This window comes from Aegilops tauschii, chromosome 2 (genome assembly GCF_002575655.3).
Source record: "Aegilops tauschii subsp. strangulata cultivar AL8/78 chromosome 2, Aet v6.0, whole genome shotgun sequence".
Lineage (NCBI taxonomy): Eukaryota > Viridiplantae > Streptophyta > Magnoliopsida > Poales > Poaceae > Aegilops > Aegilops tauschii.
The window spans coordinates 1,420,248-1,433,726 of NC_053036.3; the positions used below are offsets into that span (position 1 = coordinate 1,420,248).

The 13,479-nt window shown below is 42.7% G+C and overlaps 1 protein-coding gene across 3 annotated transcripts; it reads right to left on the reverse strand.

Moving 5' to 3' along the window:
- Window positions 1-1,573: 1,573 nt before the first annotated feature.
- Window positions 1,574-13,204, reverse strand: LOC109774265 (receptor like protein kinase S.2). Of its 3 annotated transcripts, XM_020332982.4 has the most exons (21): window positions 12,969-13,201; window positions 12,713-12,867; window positions 12,251-12,509; window positions 11,921-12,146; window positions 7,745-7,895; window positions 7,432-7,638; window positions 6,153-6,231; window positions 5,893-6,008; window positions 5,549-5,804; window positions 5,212-5,443; window positions 4,973-5,126; window positions 4,183-4,857; window positions 4,055-4,075; window positions 3,904-3,965; window positions 3,675-3,729; window positions 3,553-3,592; window positions 3,120-3,448; window positions 2,901-3,035; window positions 2,582-2,730; window positions 2,368-2,436; window positions 1,574-1,940 (listed from the first exon to the last, which is right to left on the reverse strand). In XM_020332982.4, exons 2-21 carry the CDS (start codon window positions 12,848-12,850, stop codon window positions 1,886-1,888), a joined length of 3,408 nt encoding a protein of 1,135 aa, XP_020188571.1. In that variant the 5' UTR covers window positions 12,851-12,867; window positions 12,969-13,201; the 3' UTR covers window positions 1,574-1,885. The 3 variants fall into 3 exon arrangements, with proteins under 3 accessions (XP_020188571.1, XP_073363726.1, XP_020188572.1); XM_073507625.1 differs by lacking the exon at window positions 7,745-7,895 and having other exon boundaries at window positions 12,969-13,204; XM_020332983.4 differs by lacking the exon at window positions 7,745-7,895 and having other exon boundaries at window positions 7,432-7,627.
- Window positions 13,205-13,479: the final 275 nt, after the last annotated feature.

The following is a 13,479-nucleotide window of genomic DNA, read 5'->3' on the forward strand; positions in this document are numbered from 1 at the left end:
TGACAGCTCAGTCGTAAAAATTAGAAAAAAATATTTTTAGATACACAAGTAGTCATTATATGTGAGAACCACATAGAGTTTTGAGAGATTCAACCCCCTGTGATGAATAGTCATGTCGATCATTTTGACCCCGTTTTGAAAAAAATGAAAGAAAAAGAATACAAGTTTAAAAAATGCAATACTTTCGCATGGAGTCCTTTTATGTGTACTAGTTGCGAGGAAAAATACCAAACTTCCAATATGATAAATTTGAAAAAATTCCTTCACAAAACGAGCTATCAAGTATGAACCTTCATGAGTTTCAAGCCAAGTGACTACGACGATGGCCATACTCATTGCATTGCTTCTGATAACGTGGCGATATTGTTTACATAGGTGCATCTTGACATTACAAATGCCAAATTGTTATAATTTGTACCAGAAAAAGAAAAAGAAAAGTAGAAAAAGAGGGAAAAAATAGTCTTTACCGAGTGGTAAAGAGAAAAACATTATGATTGGTTGGGAGAACGAGCCACGGATCGATGACGTGGCTTATATCAACCGTTCGATGATGGAGATCAAACGGCTCCGCCTCTCTCTCTTCTCTTCTTATCCTCACGCCTCTCTTCTTATCCTCTCGTCTCCTCTTATCCTCTCCCCAATCTCACCGCCACACCCATACCGACGCCTCCACGGCCAACCCAGCCTCATCGACGGAGCACCCCGACGGCTCCCACCGCCGGCCAACCCAGCCTTGGCTGCTGCGCGTCGGCAAGCAGCTGGCCGTGTTGCATCTCGCGCGCAGCTAGCCGTGCTGCATCTCCAAGCATACCACGCAAGCTAGCAGCGGCCAAGCTAGCACACAAGCAGCTAGCTAGCTATTGGCCGTGAAGTGCGCGGCTCCGGTCTTCTTTGCCCCCCCGGACGGCGACCAAGACGCGACGCTCCAGGACGGCGACACGGCCTTACACGGCGGCGACGGGGAGACGACCTCGACGCGGCCCTCGGGACGGCCTTGCGCGCGCGCCGCCACCGGCAGCCAGCAGGTCACGGGCATGCGCATCGCTGGTGCGCCACATATCGAGCTGCCATGGCGGGGCGCACGGGACGGCAAGCAGCACTAGCAGGTGACAGTGACCAGCACAGGGCCATGGCGGGGCGCATGGGACAGCCAGCAGCACTAGCAGCGGTGCACGCGACCATAGCAGCGCCGGCGCTGGGATTTGGCACCTTTGGATCTGAGATGGGATTGGGCGCTATTTTTTGTTTTGTTTCTGTTCACCCCTTTGCCGAGTGGTGCTCTCGGCAGACCACCTGTGCCACGTAGCTACGGCGCCGTCTTCTCCGTCCGTTTGTTCACTTTTTTTAGCCGAGTAGTTGCATTTGATACTCGGCAAAGCCTTTGCCGAGTGTTCGACAAATGACTCTCGACAACTTAATTAGTGTTCAGCATGCAGTTAAAGAGATAATCCAAAGAAAAATGTCAACGATATCCAGAATGAATGAACTAATGAAATGATGGGTACAAATGCACCCGTCACCTGGCTGTGATAGGCTGGGATCATCACTGGCCCAGGCTGGATAGTCGTGCTGCTTTTTAAAGTTCAGTATACCATATTTGTTTTAGTCTCTCAAAACATGGAAAAAGGTACCGCGATGCAGCAGTAGTGCTGCTAACTAAATATTTTGCTTGTAGAGTATCAGTTCCGATGTGCTTTCTACACATATTTTGCCTCTAACATATATATTGGATACATTAAAACACCCTATCAATATAACCACAACCCTGAATGCAATCAGATCTTAAGTCTTAGTCATCAATAAGCAACGTAGGCAAACAACACTTGATAAATTTGCTCTGCTCTTGATGTTTTCCTGTTGTGTTGCTCTGATAGCAACATAGTGTTTAAGGCAAAGAAATGTCCATCATTGCTATTCCCTGGTGACACCCGACCACGATCCTACACAAACCAATCAGTATGTCCTTCGGTTATCAATGAATTTAAACATTTTACCAAAAAAAACTAAGACAATACAATTAATGGAGGATGATGCAAATACATGAAGGAATATCTCCGAGTGTATTGCAAATGGGTAAAGTCACTGATGCTACAAAACATAATTTATATGAAACGTAAATGTGTGTTTACTGCATCCATGTAGTTGTATGATGCACATGTTTGAAGTTCAGATACGCCATGATATTTACATACTAAATTTCTCATACATACAACTAGCTAGCAAGGAAGTAATCAGGCATGCCTACCTACCAGTTAAGTTATCTTCTCACTCACAATTTCCAGGAAAATATACAATACATAATGCATACAACTTGGTCACTGATTCCTATTAGTAAAGTAGATAAAGGACAAGAATGTTGTTTATTACCTTCTTGAGCCTTTCATACATCCAAAAGCATATACTGCCCCGAGGTGGAAACCAATTACGTTCTCAAGCCTGTAATGGTGGGCAGGCCTCATGCAGTGTTAGTAAAGAATCTCAACATATTTGTACAAGTACTATATACACTTACACAAGGAAAATTAATGGAGCTATATACGCATTCTGGGGTGAATGTCAGAAGAACTGAAGCAGTACATACTTGTAGGTAATGGAGTTCCATATGCGTACAGTCCCATCAAATGAACCTGTGATTAATATTGGAAGTTCCGGGTGCAAATTGGCGGCACTAATAAGGTTTGTATGCGATTCTAGCTCATGTACACGCTCTTTCGTCTCCAATTTCCATATCTGATTCAACAAGACAACAAAGAAAAGGAAGACTTTTTTTAGCAATCATATATCGTGGATGGAAATTTAAGTAATAGCTAGTTAGGTAAATTAATTAATTGAGTGCATTCTTTAGTTTGTTGGGGTGCAGAAAAGTGTGTATTGTTGGGGTGCAGAAAAGTGCATGACACCTGTGCGGTCTTGTCATTACATCCCACGATCAGATGTTGTTGATTATTGCGTGTGAAGTAGTCAACAGAGAGCCCATGCTCATCCAATTTCAATGTGATGATCTTACTGGGGTCATCGGAACAAATACTCCAGATCTACAAGTTTTTGGAAGTGTAAAAACATAAAACCATCAACATGTATGGCTGAAACATATATAAATAAGAAGAACTAAAGCAAACCTTGACAGTGCCATCCTTGGAAGCACTAGCAAAACTATTGGAGTCATTTGGGTTAAAGGTTACTTGCGTCACTGTGCCAACGTGTCCATGAAATTCTTTGCATTCCCAATCATTGTCCCAGTTCCAAAGCTTGATCAGGTGACCAGCATCATTAGATGAAGAAAACAAAAATGGATCCGTTGGATGCACAGCCAAAGTTGTGATGCAACTACTGTGAGCACAAAAGCTCTCTACTTCTTCATTTTCTTCATAGTTGTGCACATGGATGCACCCGTTGCGATCACCAGCAACAATCCATTTCTCACGTACGACAAATTTAGCCACATTTACTGCATATTAGCTCGCATTTGTGAGCACCGAGCAGTTACTTAGTAAAATGTGTAATTGTTGACTATTGGAATAAATCACATGAATTGTGCATATGGGTGCATGCCTGGTTCATCTGTGACGTCTTGAATTGACTTCAGCGTTGCCTGCAGATATAAACATGTAACTTGAATTAATATACAGGTACGTTGAGAATATATATATAAGCATCACTGATTGACAATGTACCATTGTCTTGTAGTTCCAAACACGAAGGCTCCCCGCGCGATGCGTTGTCATAATCCTTCATATTAGGATTATTTGAAAATTAACAAATGATTGATGAGTACTGCATATTTATATGCATGACAGACATGGAAAAGTGTGTGTGTGTGGCAGAGAGAGAGAGAGAGAGAGAGAGAGAGAGAGAGAGAGAGAGAGAGAGAGAGAGAGAACATGGTCATAAGCAAACACTCACCAAGGTTCAATTGGATGCACATCCATGGACGAAACTTCCAGAGCATCTGCCTTGGTTATGATCTGATTTAAATGAAGAACGAGAACATTCAATCAATTTACAAGATCGATTGACAGGACAGTTAAGAAAGACAAAGGGACTAGAAACTAACCTCAACTGTGGGCCCAGTTGGCTGCCAACCAGATTAATTGATCACACAGTGCGCAAGCCAACAAAATAAAACAATAATTAATTATGGACAACTAAGCATACAATATCATAGCAAATTAAATTATGTACCTCAGAATCAGATGATGTCCCACAATCAGCTTGTTGTTGACAACAGATAACATTCAACGCCACCTCTTGTACCTCATGCCCGGCCTTCTCTTTGGTTTTCTTGAAAAATTCTTCGTACTCAGCAGAGATGGTATCTTTGTCGAGCTCATATTGGCCCACCACAACGCTATGCAGTGTGAAGTAGTCGGCACCGCTATCTATCGACGGCATCGACAATGCCTGCTGCTTATTATTGCACATTGTTAGAGTGAGGGTGTAGATACACCTTGGCGGCACAACGCCACAGAGTGGATCCTTTGCCAGGTACCTACTGGGGCTGTTGGCCACAAGCAGGAACGCGACGCGGTCGTTTCCCTTGTTATCTAGATGCAGCGAGCAGCTAGAAGACATCGAAGCCGCCTTCTTTTTTCTCGGCACTTCCAACGATATTGACAACATGAATGTCAGCTCAAGGGGATGGACATGAAGAAGCAGCCCAGAGTCTATTTGGGGAATCAAGCTGGTTTCTGTTTCATTCAGCATACGTACGATTTCACCGATGGTGGGCCTTTTCTGTCTGTCATATTCAACACACCTCACCGCTATCTCCAAGCATTTCTTAACCTGCTGGAAATGTCCTTCAACTAATGTGACGTCCATTGTTTTTTGTAGCCTCTCCCCCCATTTTTCATGTGCCTACGAAATTCGATGGAAGGAGGAGCACATACAATGTAAATTAATGTAGCTGCAACATTAGTTCATTGTAGCAATTAATTAACGACAGTACAAGAAAGGACCTACTCCTACTTACCACCAGCTCAATAAACTTCTCAGGAGACATGAAATCCCATTCATGATATGATTTCTGCCCTTTCATCAGCTTAAGGATTATAACACCCAAGCTGAATATGTCAAACTCTTTCGAGATTACTTGTTTGTCAATGTACTCTGGTGGCATGTATCCCCTGCATACCGAAATAAGAAAAATATTATCACCATTATGGTCAGTTTAAAGTAAATGTACAGCTTAGGTTGGGGCATTTAGCTCACATAGTTCCCAACGGACTCATCGTTATATTGGTATTTTCTACACCAAAGAGCCTTGCAGAACCAAAACCAGCTATTTTGGGCGTCATCTTCTCATCCATCAGTATATGGCTAGGGTTTAGACTCATGTGAATGATAGGACTCCTCAATCCCTCATGGAGGTATTTTAAACCGTCACATGTGCCCTTAATTATTCTGTAGCGTGTTTGCCAATCAAGTCCAGAATCCTCGTCGTCTGTAAGCATAAGCAACGATGGCATCCAAAATTAGGTTATTATATTTTCTTTAAAACTGAAAGACAACTGATATAGTATCTTGGATGTTGCAATCTAACATATACCTGGTGTAATGTACGTGGCAAGGGAACCATTTGGCAAATACTCGAAGCACAGCCCGTTGTGTATTTCGGCAGCAATTACATGTTTTCCTTCATACTCCACAACCACTTGTTCTATCTCATGGCAGTAGCCAATCAACTGTACGATATTTGGGTGATGGACTTTCGGGATGATTGAAATCATCTGCTCGATCTCCATGTCAAAATGAAATCCATGGAGCATTTTGACAGCAATGGCATGTCCATCCTTATCAACTCCCTAGTAATTAATTTGACATGTCCATCTTGTAGTCAGGCATGACGTGTTGATGAAAAATATTTGGAAACGAAAATAATGTTGATCTTACCTTGTAAACTTGTCCATGCGCACCCTTACCAACCAATCGTGCTGCAGAAAAATCATCTGTCATCTCTTTTAGTAAGCTCCATGGCATAACCCTTGGCTCTACAGACGGGAAGTTCTCTGTTTAATGAGTAGACATATGCATGCTAGTTTAGCTTCACCGTGCCCTTGCAATTCAGTAATTATAAGTAGAGGACGAGAAATTAGTGCAAACCGGCAGAGTATTCTTGTTAATTAAAGATGAGATAGCTAGCTCTAGCTAACCTGCTGAAGAAGGACCGGAGCTGATGGTGATGCTGCTGAGATCGGAAGGGAGGGTGGACTCTCCATCGTCTTCAGAGAACTATATATATCAGAAAATACAAATTAAGGATAAAAAATTCGAGACCTGAAAGCCAACGGTGTAACGCTTCGTCCCATGGGGCGTCCCAGAGGAGCTCGCCGAATGAGGTGGCCTCTCCATGGCGGAGTGGAGCACCATAAGATTCTGGGGCGGTCCGTGAGAGAGAGAGAGAGAGAGAGAGAGCTCCTCATGGGTAGTGGATCAAGGAAGATTCCATTGAAGACTTTGAAGGTAGGGGAAGAAGTGAAGGGTAGCTGTTTGCCTCAAGAGAAGGAGATTTCCCCTGATTCCACCGTCGACCTAGCCGTGCCATGGAGGGTGGCAACATCCAAAACACCACCACTCTTTCATAGACCAGAGAGAGTAGGGCTTTGGATTTGTGCAAGACGTAAGTCATCGCTTTCGAGATGAGTCCCTAACTAGATGAGAAAGTAGTCTAGGGACATATGCACAGTGGCGGGCCGGACAAAACATGTGGGATCTGGTCATTACACACCAGGGACTAACATGCAAATATCTGCAAATTCAAGGGGTTTTAGAAAAAGCCTATGTGGACTCAATAGCTTGCACGTAGGGCCGCCACTGGACATGTGTGATCGCTTTGAAGATGCATGTCTAACTACTCCCTCCGTTCCTAAATATAAGTTATTTCAAATGGAATACAACATACGGATGTATGTAGACATATTTTAAAGTGTAGATTCATTCATTTTGCTCCGTATGTAGTCACTTGGTGCAGTCTCTAGAAAGACTTATATTTAGGAACGGAGGGAGTAGATGAGAAAAATAGACTATACCTTTTCCAATCCAAGTGGTGAACAAAAAATCATTTGTTCCTTGGGACACCATTGATGGCCATGAATGAACTATTTAACGGGCACAAAATTACTAATTCATATAAGTTGCACTTTGAACACTAAAAACTTCCTCTCTCCATTCAGAAATATAAAACACACATGCTTGCCAAGTTTGTTCAATAATATATAGATTAAAGATTCAAATTAATATTGCTAATTTTATTATTATTAAAAAGCACCTATCGCTGATACTACTTTTGTGTCAGATAATCCATATATAGTTGGACCGATTGTTGGTCAAAATTAAACCTTGAAACTCATGTGCATTTTATAATTCTAGCGAAAAGAGTATAAGGTAGATGCCGATAAACAGAAAGGCCATATGAGTCAAGAGTAATGTCACCTGTTCATTCTGCATGCCTCGGTCACCTATCATCGTTTCAGTCTCGTTCAAACTAGACACAATATCCTGTATAGTAGGTCTTTCTTGTCGGTTTGATATCAAGCAATCTAATGCTATCTCAATGCATCTTTTCACCTGGTTGCAGTATACTTCGAGTGATGTGTGACTCAATGTTCCACGTAGCCTTTTCCTCCAGCTTTCATGTACCTCCAACATCGGTCTTAAAGTTAGAATGATAGCACACACAAAGGCCAATTGATAAAAATAACAGTGTATTGATGTTGGAATTGACATAGAAAGGATGTGTTATTACAAGCTTAGCAGATTTTCGTTTTGGCATCTCGACAATTGAATTGTAGCTTTCATGTCCATTCATTATCTTTACAATGATCACACCTAAACTAAATATGTCGAACTCTCTTGATATTATCTGATGCTTTATATATTCCGGTGGCCAGTATCCACTGCATGTCATGTATGTTACAACAATTAGATGATTAAAACCACAAAATATAACCGATGCCCAAATTTGATAAACTGCTAGAAAACACTTAATAACAAATGCACATTTCTTTTCTCCAAACTTATCTTTCCAATTAAAAAAAATCAAAAGTAAACGAACCTGAAGATCATATATGGTTTTTATATTACGTGTCAAAAAACAGTGTTTTGATTTACCTTTACGTTAAGTAGCAAAGTGGTCCACCCGATGTTCGGGCTAGAATTTTATAAAGTTTTGTAATTAGAACGAAATATTTGTGTGAAAAAATTGAACCAAGTGTGATTTCTCCTACGCCGCAATAAAGAAAATCCTATTTCCCTCTCAATGCGGCAAATAGTTTCACCTACGCACAGCGCGCCCAAGAATCAGCGGCCAATTTTTGTTTGTGTCCTCCTTAAAATTCTCTTTTTCTGTTTCTTTCTCTTTTTATTTCCTGTTTCTTTTTTATTTTTCCATTGAAAGTCTATTTTTTATTTTTTCTGAAATTGAAAATTTTAGAAAAAATCGCGTTTTCAATTTTTATTCAAAATTTCGTAAAAGTTACAAATTAAAAAAATGTGTTCCTACTCTAAAATATTTATGGATTTTGTTTTTTGCCAATTTGTTTTCAAAATTTAAAAAATATTCCCTTTTCTAAAAACTGTTTGTATTTTTAAAATTGTTCAAGATATAAAGAAATGCATTTGAATATTGTTCAAAATTTGAAAAATATTCTTGTTTTAGTGATATGTTTGAAAATTGAAAATAATGTTTGCATTAATGAAACACATTTTCTAAAATTCTTCTGCATGTTTAAAACATGTTCCCATTTTAAAAAAGTGTTCACAACTTAAAAAATGTTCGTATTTTTATAAGAAGGTTCATGTTTTTAAGAAATGTACGTGAATTTCAGGAAATGTTCCGTTCAAATTTTTGTTCTTTCTTTGTCCAAAAATGTATGGAATTTTCAAAAAAATGTTCATAATTTGGAAAATTGTTCAAGTTGCCGAGTATATTCGGTAGTTCATATTATGAATTCCAAAATTGTGTTCCTATTTAAAATATGTTTGAAATCTTAAAATTTTGTCATTCCAATTTTTATTAGAATTAAAAATTATTCCCATTTTTTAAAAACTGTTTCGGTTTTTCAAAATTTGTTCAAGATTTAAAAAATGTTACAAATTTGAGAAATATTCTTGTTATAGTGATATGTTCAAAAATTGAAAATATTTTTTGCATTACACATTTTCTGAATTTCTTATATATGTTCAAAACATGTTCCCGTTTCCAATAATTGTTCACAACATAAAAAAAATCGTATTTTTATAAAACGTTCATGCTTTTAATAAATGTTAGCGAATTTCAACAAATGTTCCATTCAAATTTTTTCTTCGTGTTTTTTAAAATGCGTGGAATTTTGGAATATTGTTGACGTTGCAAAGTATATTTGGCATTTCATAGTTATCAGTTTTCGAAAAGGTCAAAACAAAAAAGACTCAAATCTGTCATTGCATTATATTCTTTAATATTCACGTTGACCGTTGGTTAGCAGAACGCGTTTGTTTGAGTGCCTAGCAATATGTGGTCGGGTCTTTAAGGACGTGAGTTCGATCACTCCCATACTGGGCCTCCTCCGCATCGGGCGCATGGAGCTAAGTCGCTTGTGCAGAATAAGGGACACCATAAATTATTGACAGTGGTAGCTTCCATGTGCAAATAAAAGAGAATATGTTGGTCAATTATAACTGAAACAAATTATGGGCACATGCCAATAAAAAGAATATACTGGTTTGACTCTAATTAAAGGGTGCCATGTAGAATAAGAGAATACATACATGTGAAGATCTTGATCCATTCTTATATTGAGATAGAGGCATATAATTTTATTATCCTGTTGCAATGCACGGGCATGTGTGCTAGTCTCTTTTAAAGAAAATATTTTTTCCTCTCTATAGAAGGCAAACTAATTGAAAAATGCATTAAAATCCAATTTCTAATATTAGAAAATTAATTATAAGACCTACATCATTGACTACTCCCTCCGACTCTAAATCGAAGGCCTCTAGTATAAGAGAAACACAGTAAGCCAAGCCAATGTAGATCTGACTCCACATCAAGCCATGCATACTGGATACAGGCGCGACAGAGGAGGTGGCGCGATTGTGGGGAGGGGCGGGCAACGGCGCCGGGAGGGAGAGCGGCGGCGGCCCGAGGCGGCGGCGGCTAGGGTAGGCGGAAGCGATTAGGAGGAGAGGGTCGTGACGGTATCTGATACCATGTAGAATTGAGAATTGACTGTGTGCATCAATATTCTCATTGATCGTGCACTAGGCACATATATAGGTACAAGGGGTGCGACTGATGTCTTGTCTCCCAAGACACAACTAAATACAGAGGGAGAGAGACACCACAGGCGCGGTATATAAAACCCGAACCTACATACATGTACACATGTTCAACACACTTTACTTCGGCCGCGTGCCCGTGCATGCAGCAACTACCCACCCACTTTAGCTATGCATGCAACAACCATATATTCCTCGCGTCCTCATCCAGCAATGAAGAACGCGGACTGGCCCGTGCAGTCCTGTGAGGAACAACTGAGGCAGTCCACCACTTCTTAGTCCCGCTTAGAGCATCTCCACTCGCCCCCCCCCTCCAACATGTCCCCCAGGACTCTTTTTTAGCGCCGGCGCTGAAAAATCTGCCTAGTGGCGCCCCGGGACCTTGTTTATCGTTGGTTTGGGCCGAAATAATAGCCGGCGAACCCAAGCCCTCGGGGGGCGCCTGCTGAAGCCAAAAGGCGCGTGGATCCGCTTTGTCGGCGAGAGACATGCCTTTTCTCGCCGATCCCCCATTTTTTCCCTCCACCCCCTTCTGCCCCTCTTCTCCCGCCATTCTCCTCCCTCCCCGCCATCCGACCTCCATCCCGCCATGCTGCCGAAGAAGTATTTGGCCCATCGCGCCGCTGCCGCTGCCGTGTACGTCGCCGACACTTGTTCTTCGGCGCAGATGGTTCGGATGTTCACCATGTACCGCCAGGACAGCAACGACCAAGAGTTCAAGTACCTCCACATGTTCACCCGGATCGAGAAGTGCGAGAAGTGGGCGGATGTCCGGGGCACCCTCGCCAAGACCAAGGAGACGTACAAGCCGGACGGGCCCACGCCGGGGGCAGGTGATGGGCTCCCTGATGGCAACGAACGAGCCAAGACGGCGAAGGACGCCACACCGGCTGCTGAGCGACTGCAGGCGTCCATCGAGCAGTGCATCACCGACGCCAAGAACCACGCTGCCCAGAGGGAAGAGGAATCTGAGGCGCGGTGATCGGCGCTGATGACGAACAACGCCGTCAAGCTCAACCTACTCCAGACTAACGTCACCGCGAAGAAGAGGAACACCGACCTGGCGTTCTTGATAGGGGCCGACATGTCGATGACGGACGAGCAGGTCAAGGCGTGGTACCTGGCGGAGCGCGGCCTCATCTTGAACCTGATATCGTCGACGACCGCGCCAACTCCCACGTAGGCCCCAACGTCGCCACCAAGCCCGAGTGATGATGCCGCCACGACGCCCAGCACAAAAGCCACGCCGACGCCGACCAGTCCGAGCACGGAAGGCACGCCGACGCCGACCAGTCCGAGCACGGAAGGCACGCCGACGCTGAGCACGCCTACGCCCGCCAGTCCGACGCCGGAGGAGCCCTCGTCGTTTGATGCATTACCTACGCGTCCTTTTCCTTTTGAACGCCGAACTTTCGAGTATGTTTGATCGCCGAACTGCGGCATGGTGATCGCCGAACTTTGTGGCAGCTATTGATCGCCGAACTTGTGGCGTTTTAGTAGCGGGAAATGGCAAGTTTGAATTCATATAAATATTGTTTGGAAGATTGATATTTTCTTTCACGAAAGTAAAACATTTTCTACAATAGAGAAATTGTAAAAAATAAACAAATCCTGGTGTAAAATTTGTTAACAGTTATGTACACGCAACACATATAATGCTTACCAGGTACCGGCGGAACTCATCGTCTTTTTTGTGTTTTCTTCACCAAAGAGCTTTGATAAACCAAAATCCGCGATTTTGGGCACCATATTCTCATCTAGCAATATGTTATCTGGTTTCAAGTCAAAATGCATTATAGGATGTTCTCCCTCACGAAGATATTGTAGCCCTACACAGATCCCTTTGATTATTTTGTAACGTATGTGCCAGGTGAATCCTGTGTTTTCATCTGAAACAAAGCAAATAAAATTAGTATTTCTAGAACAATGCGTAGATCTAAAAGAATACATTTCCATGTGCTGTGTAAAATGCAGAGGGCACCAACTTAATTACCAGATATAAGTTTGTTTAGGCTACCCTTCTGTACATATTCGAAGCAGAGCGCCATACACAAACGTTCAGCGGTCACCTGTTTCCCTTCAAACACTGCAAGTTCTTTTTCCCATTCATGGCAGAAGCCCACTAACTCCACAATATTTGGATGCTTGAGCCCCCTAAGATTGTCGAATTCTTTGTGAAATTCCTTATCATCTACTCCGGAAATGTTATGTAGTACCTTTACGGCAATCTCTCTCCCATCTTCATACACACCCTGTCCGGCATAATATTTCTTTTTGTTAATACTCAACATGCTTGATGTGTGCAGCAGTGATACATAGTATTGTAGAAATGTAAGGGGTACATATGCAGAGTTAACTATCGGTTCACTAAATTAAGGAGCATATATACAGAGGTTATTGTGCACAGCTCAGTCTTGAAAAGTTGAGACAAGATAGATAATATGTTCATACGTACCTTATAAACTGTTCCGAATCCACCACTCCCGAGTATTCGCCCCTTATCGAAATCATTTGTAATCTTTCTTATCAATTGGTATGGTAGCTTACTTGGCTCGCTTCCACTTGTGCGTTGTTCTAGCAGCTTGGCCTCCATACCACATATGCTTAGATCTGGCATGGCACCAAAAACAGCACTAAGTGAAAGAAGCCTGCAAAACTGAAAAAAGGATGCAAAGGAAGGAACGCTCCTGCTCCTGTGTAGTAATTCGTACCTCAAAACTGACAGGGCTCTCAAATTTCAGCTTGAGGTTGGTGATGTCGGCTAAGCTCCGGTCGCCAGAGGAGCTCGCCGCCTCGACCAACACCTGCTCAGATCTGCTTGTGCTCCACCGCTGCCTGTGCTCCCGTCCCCGTCACCGACGGCCACGGGGTCCTGAGGGAGGGAGGGAGGTGCGAGAGATACGCTGCACCGGCTAATAATTGACTCTCGCGGGGCCATAACTCCAGCGAAATTTTGTTTCTTTCTACGGGAGCATTTATTACCAGCGGACCCATCGATTGTGCAATCCAACAACCGTGATCATTATCCGACCCAATCGGAACCCATTCCGATAGGACAAGAAAAGCAAGAATACACAAAGGGAAACGTTTCGAGGCGGTGCGCCGGCGGAACGTTTCAGCCGGTCGCGCACGAGTCGTAGATGTGGACTGAAATTGCCTGCCCATCTGCTAACACGCGCCCCCCCCCACCGTTCTATCCAGCCCCACCTTTTCTTTTCGTCC

Bases quoted from the DNA above. Each gene is read 5' to 3' on its own strand.
- LOC109774265 (XM_020332982.4), bottom strand. From the start codon at position 12,850: ATGGAGGCCAAGCTGCTAGAACAACGCACAAGTGGAAGCGAGCCAAGT. The intron at 7,896-11,920 runs GTAAGCATTATA...CATGACATGCAG, and splicing joins ATGAGTTCCGCCGGTACCTG to TGGATACTGGCCACCGGAAT. The intron at 1,941-2,367 runs GTAATAAACAAC...TGGTTTGTGTAG, and splicing joins TGTATGAAAGGCTCAAGAAG to GATCGTGGTCGGGTGTCACC.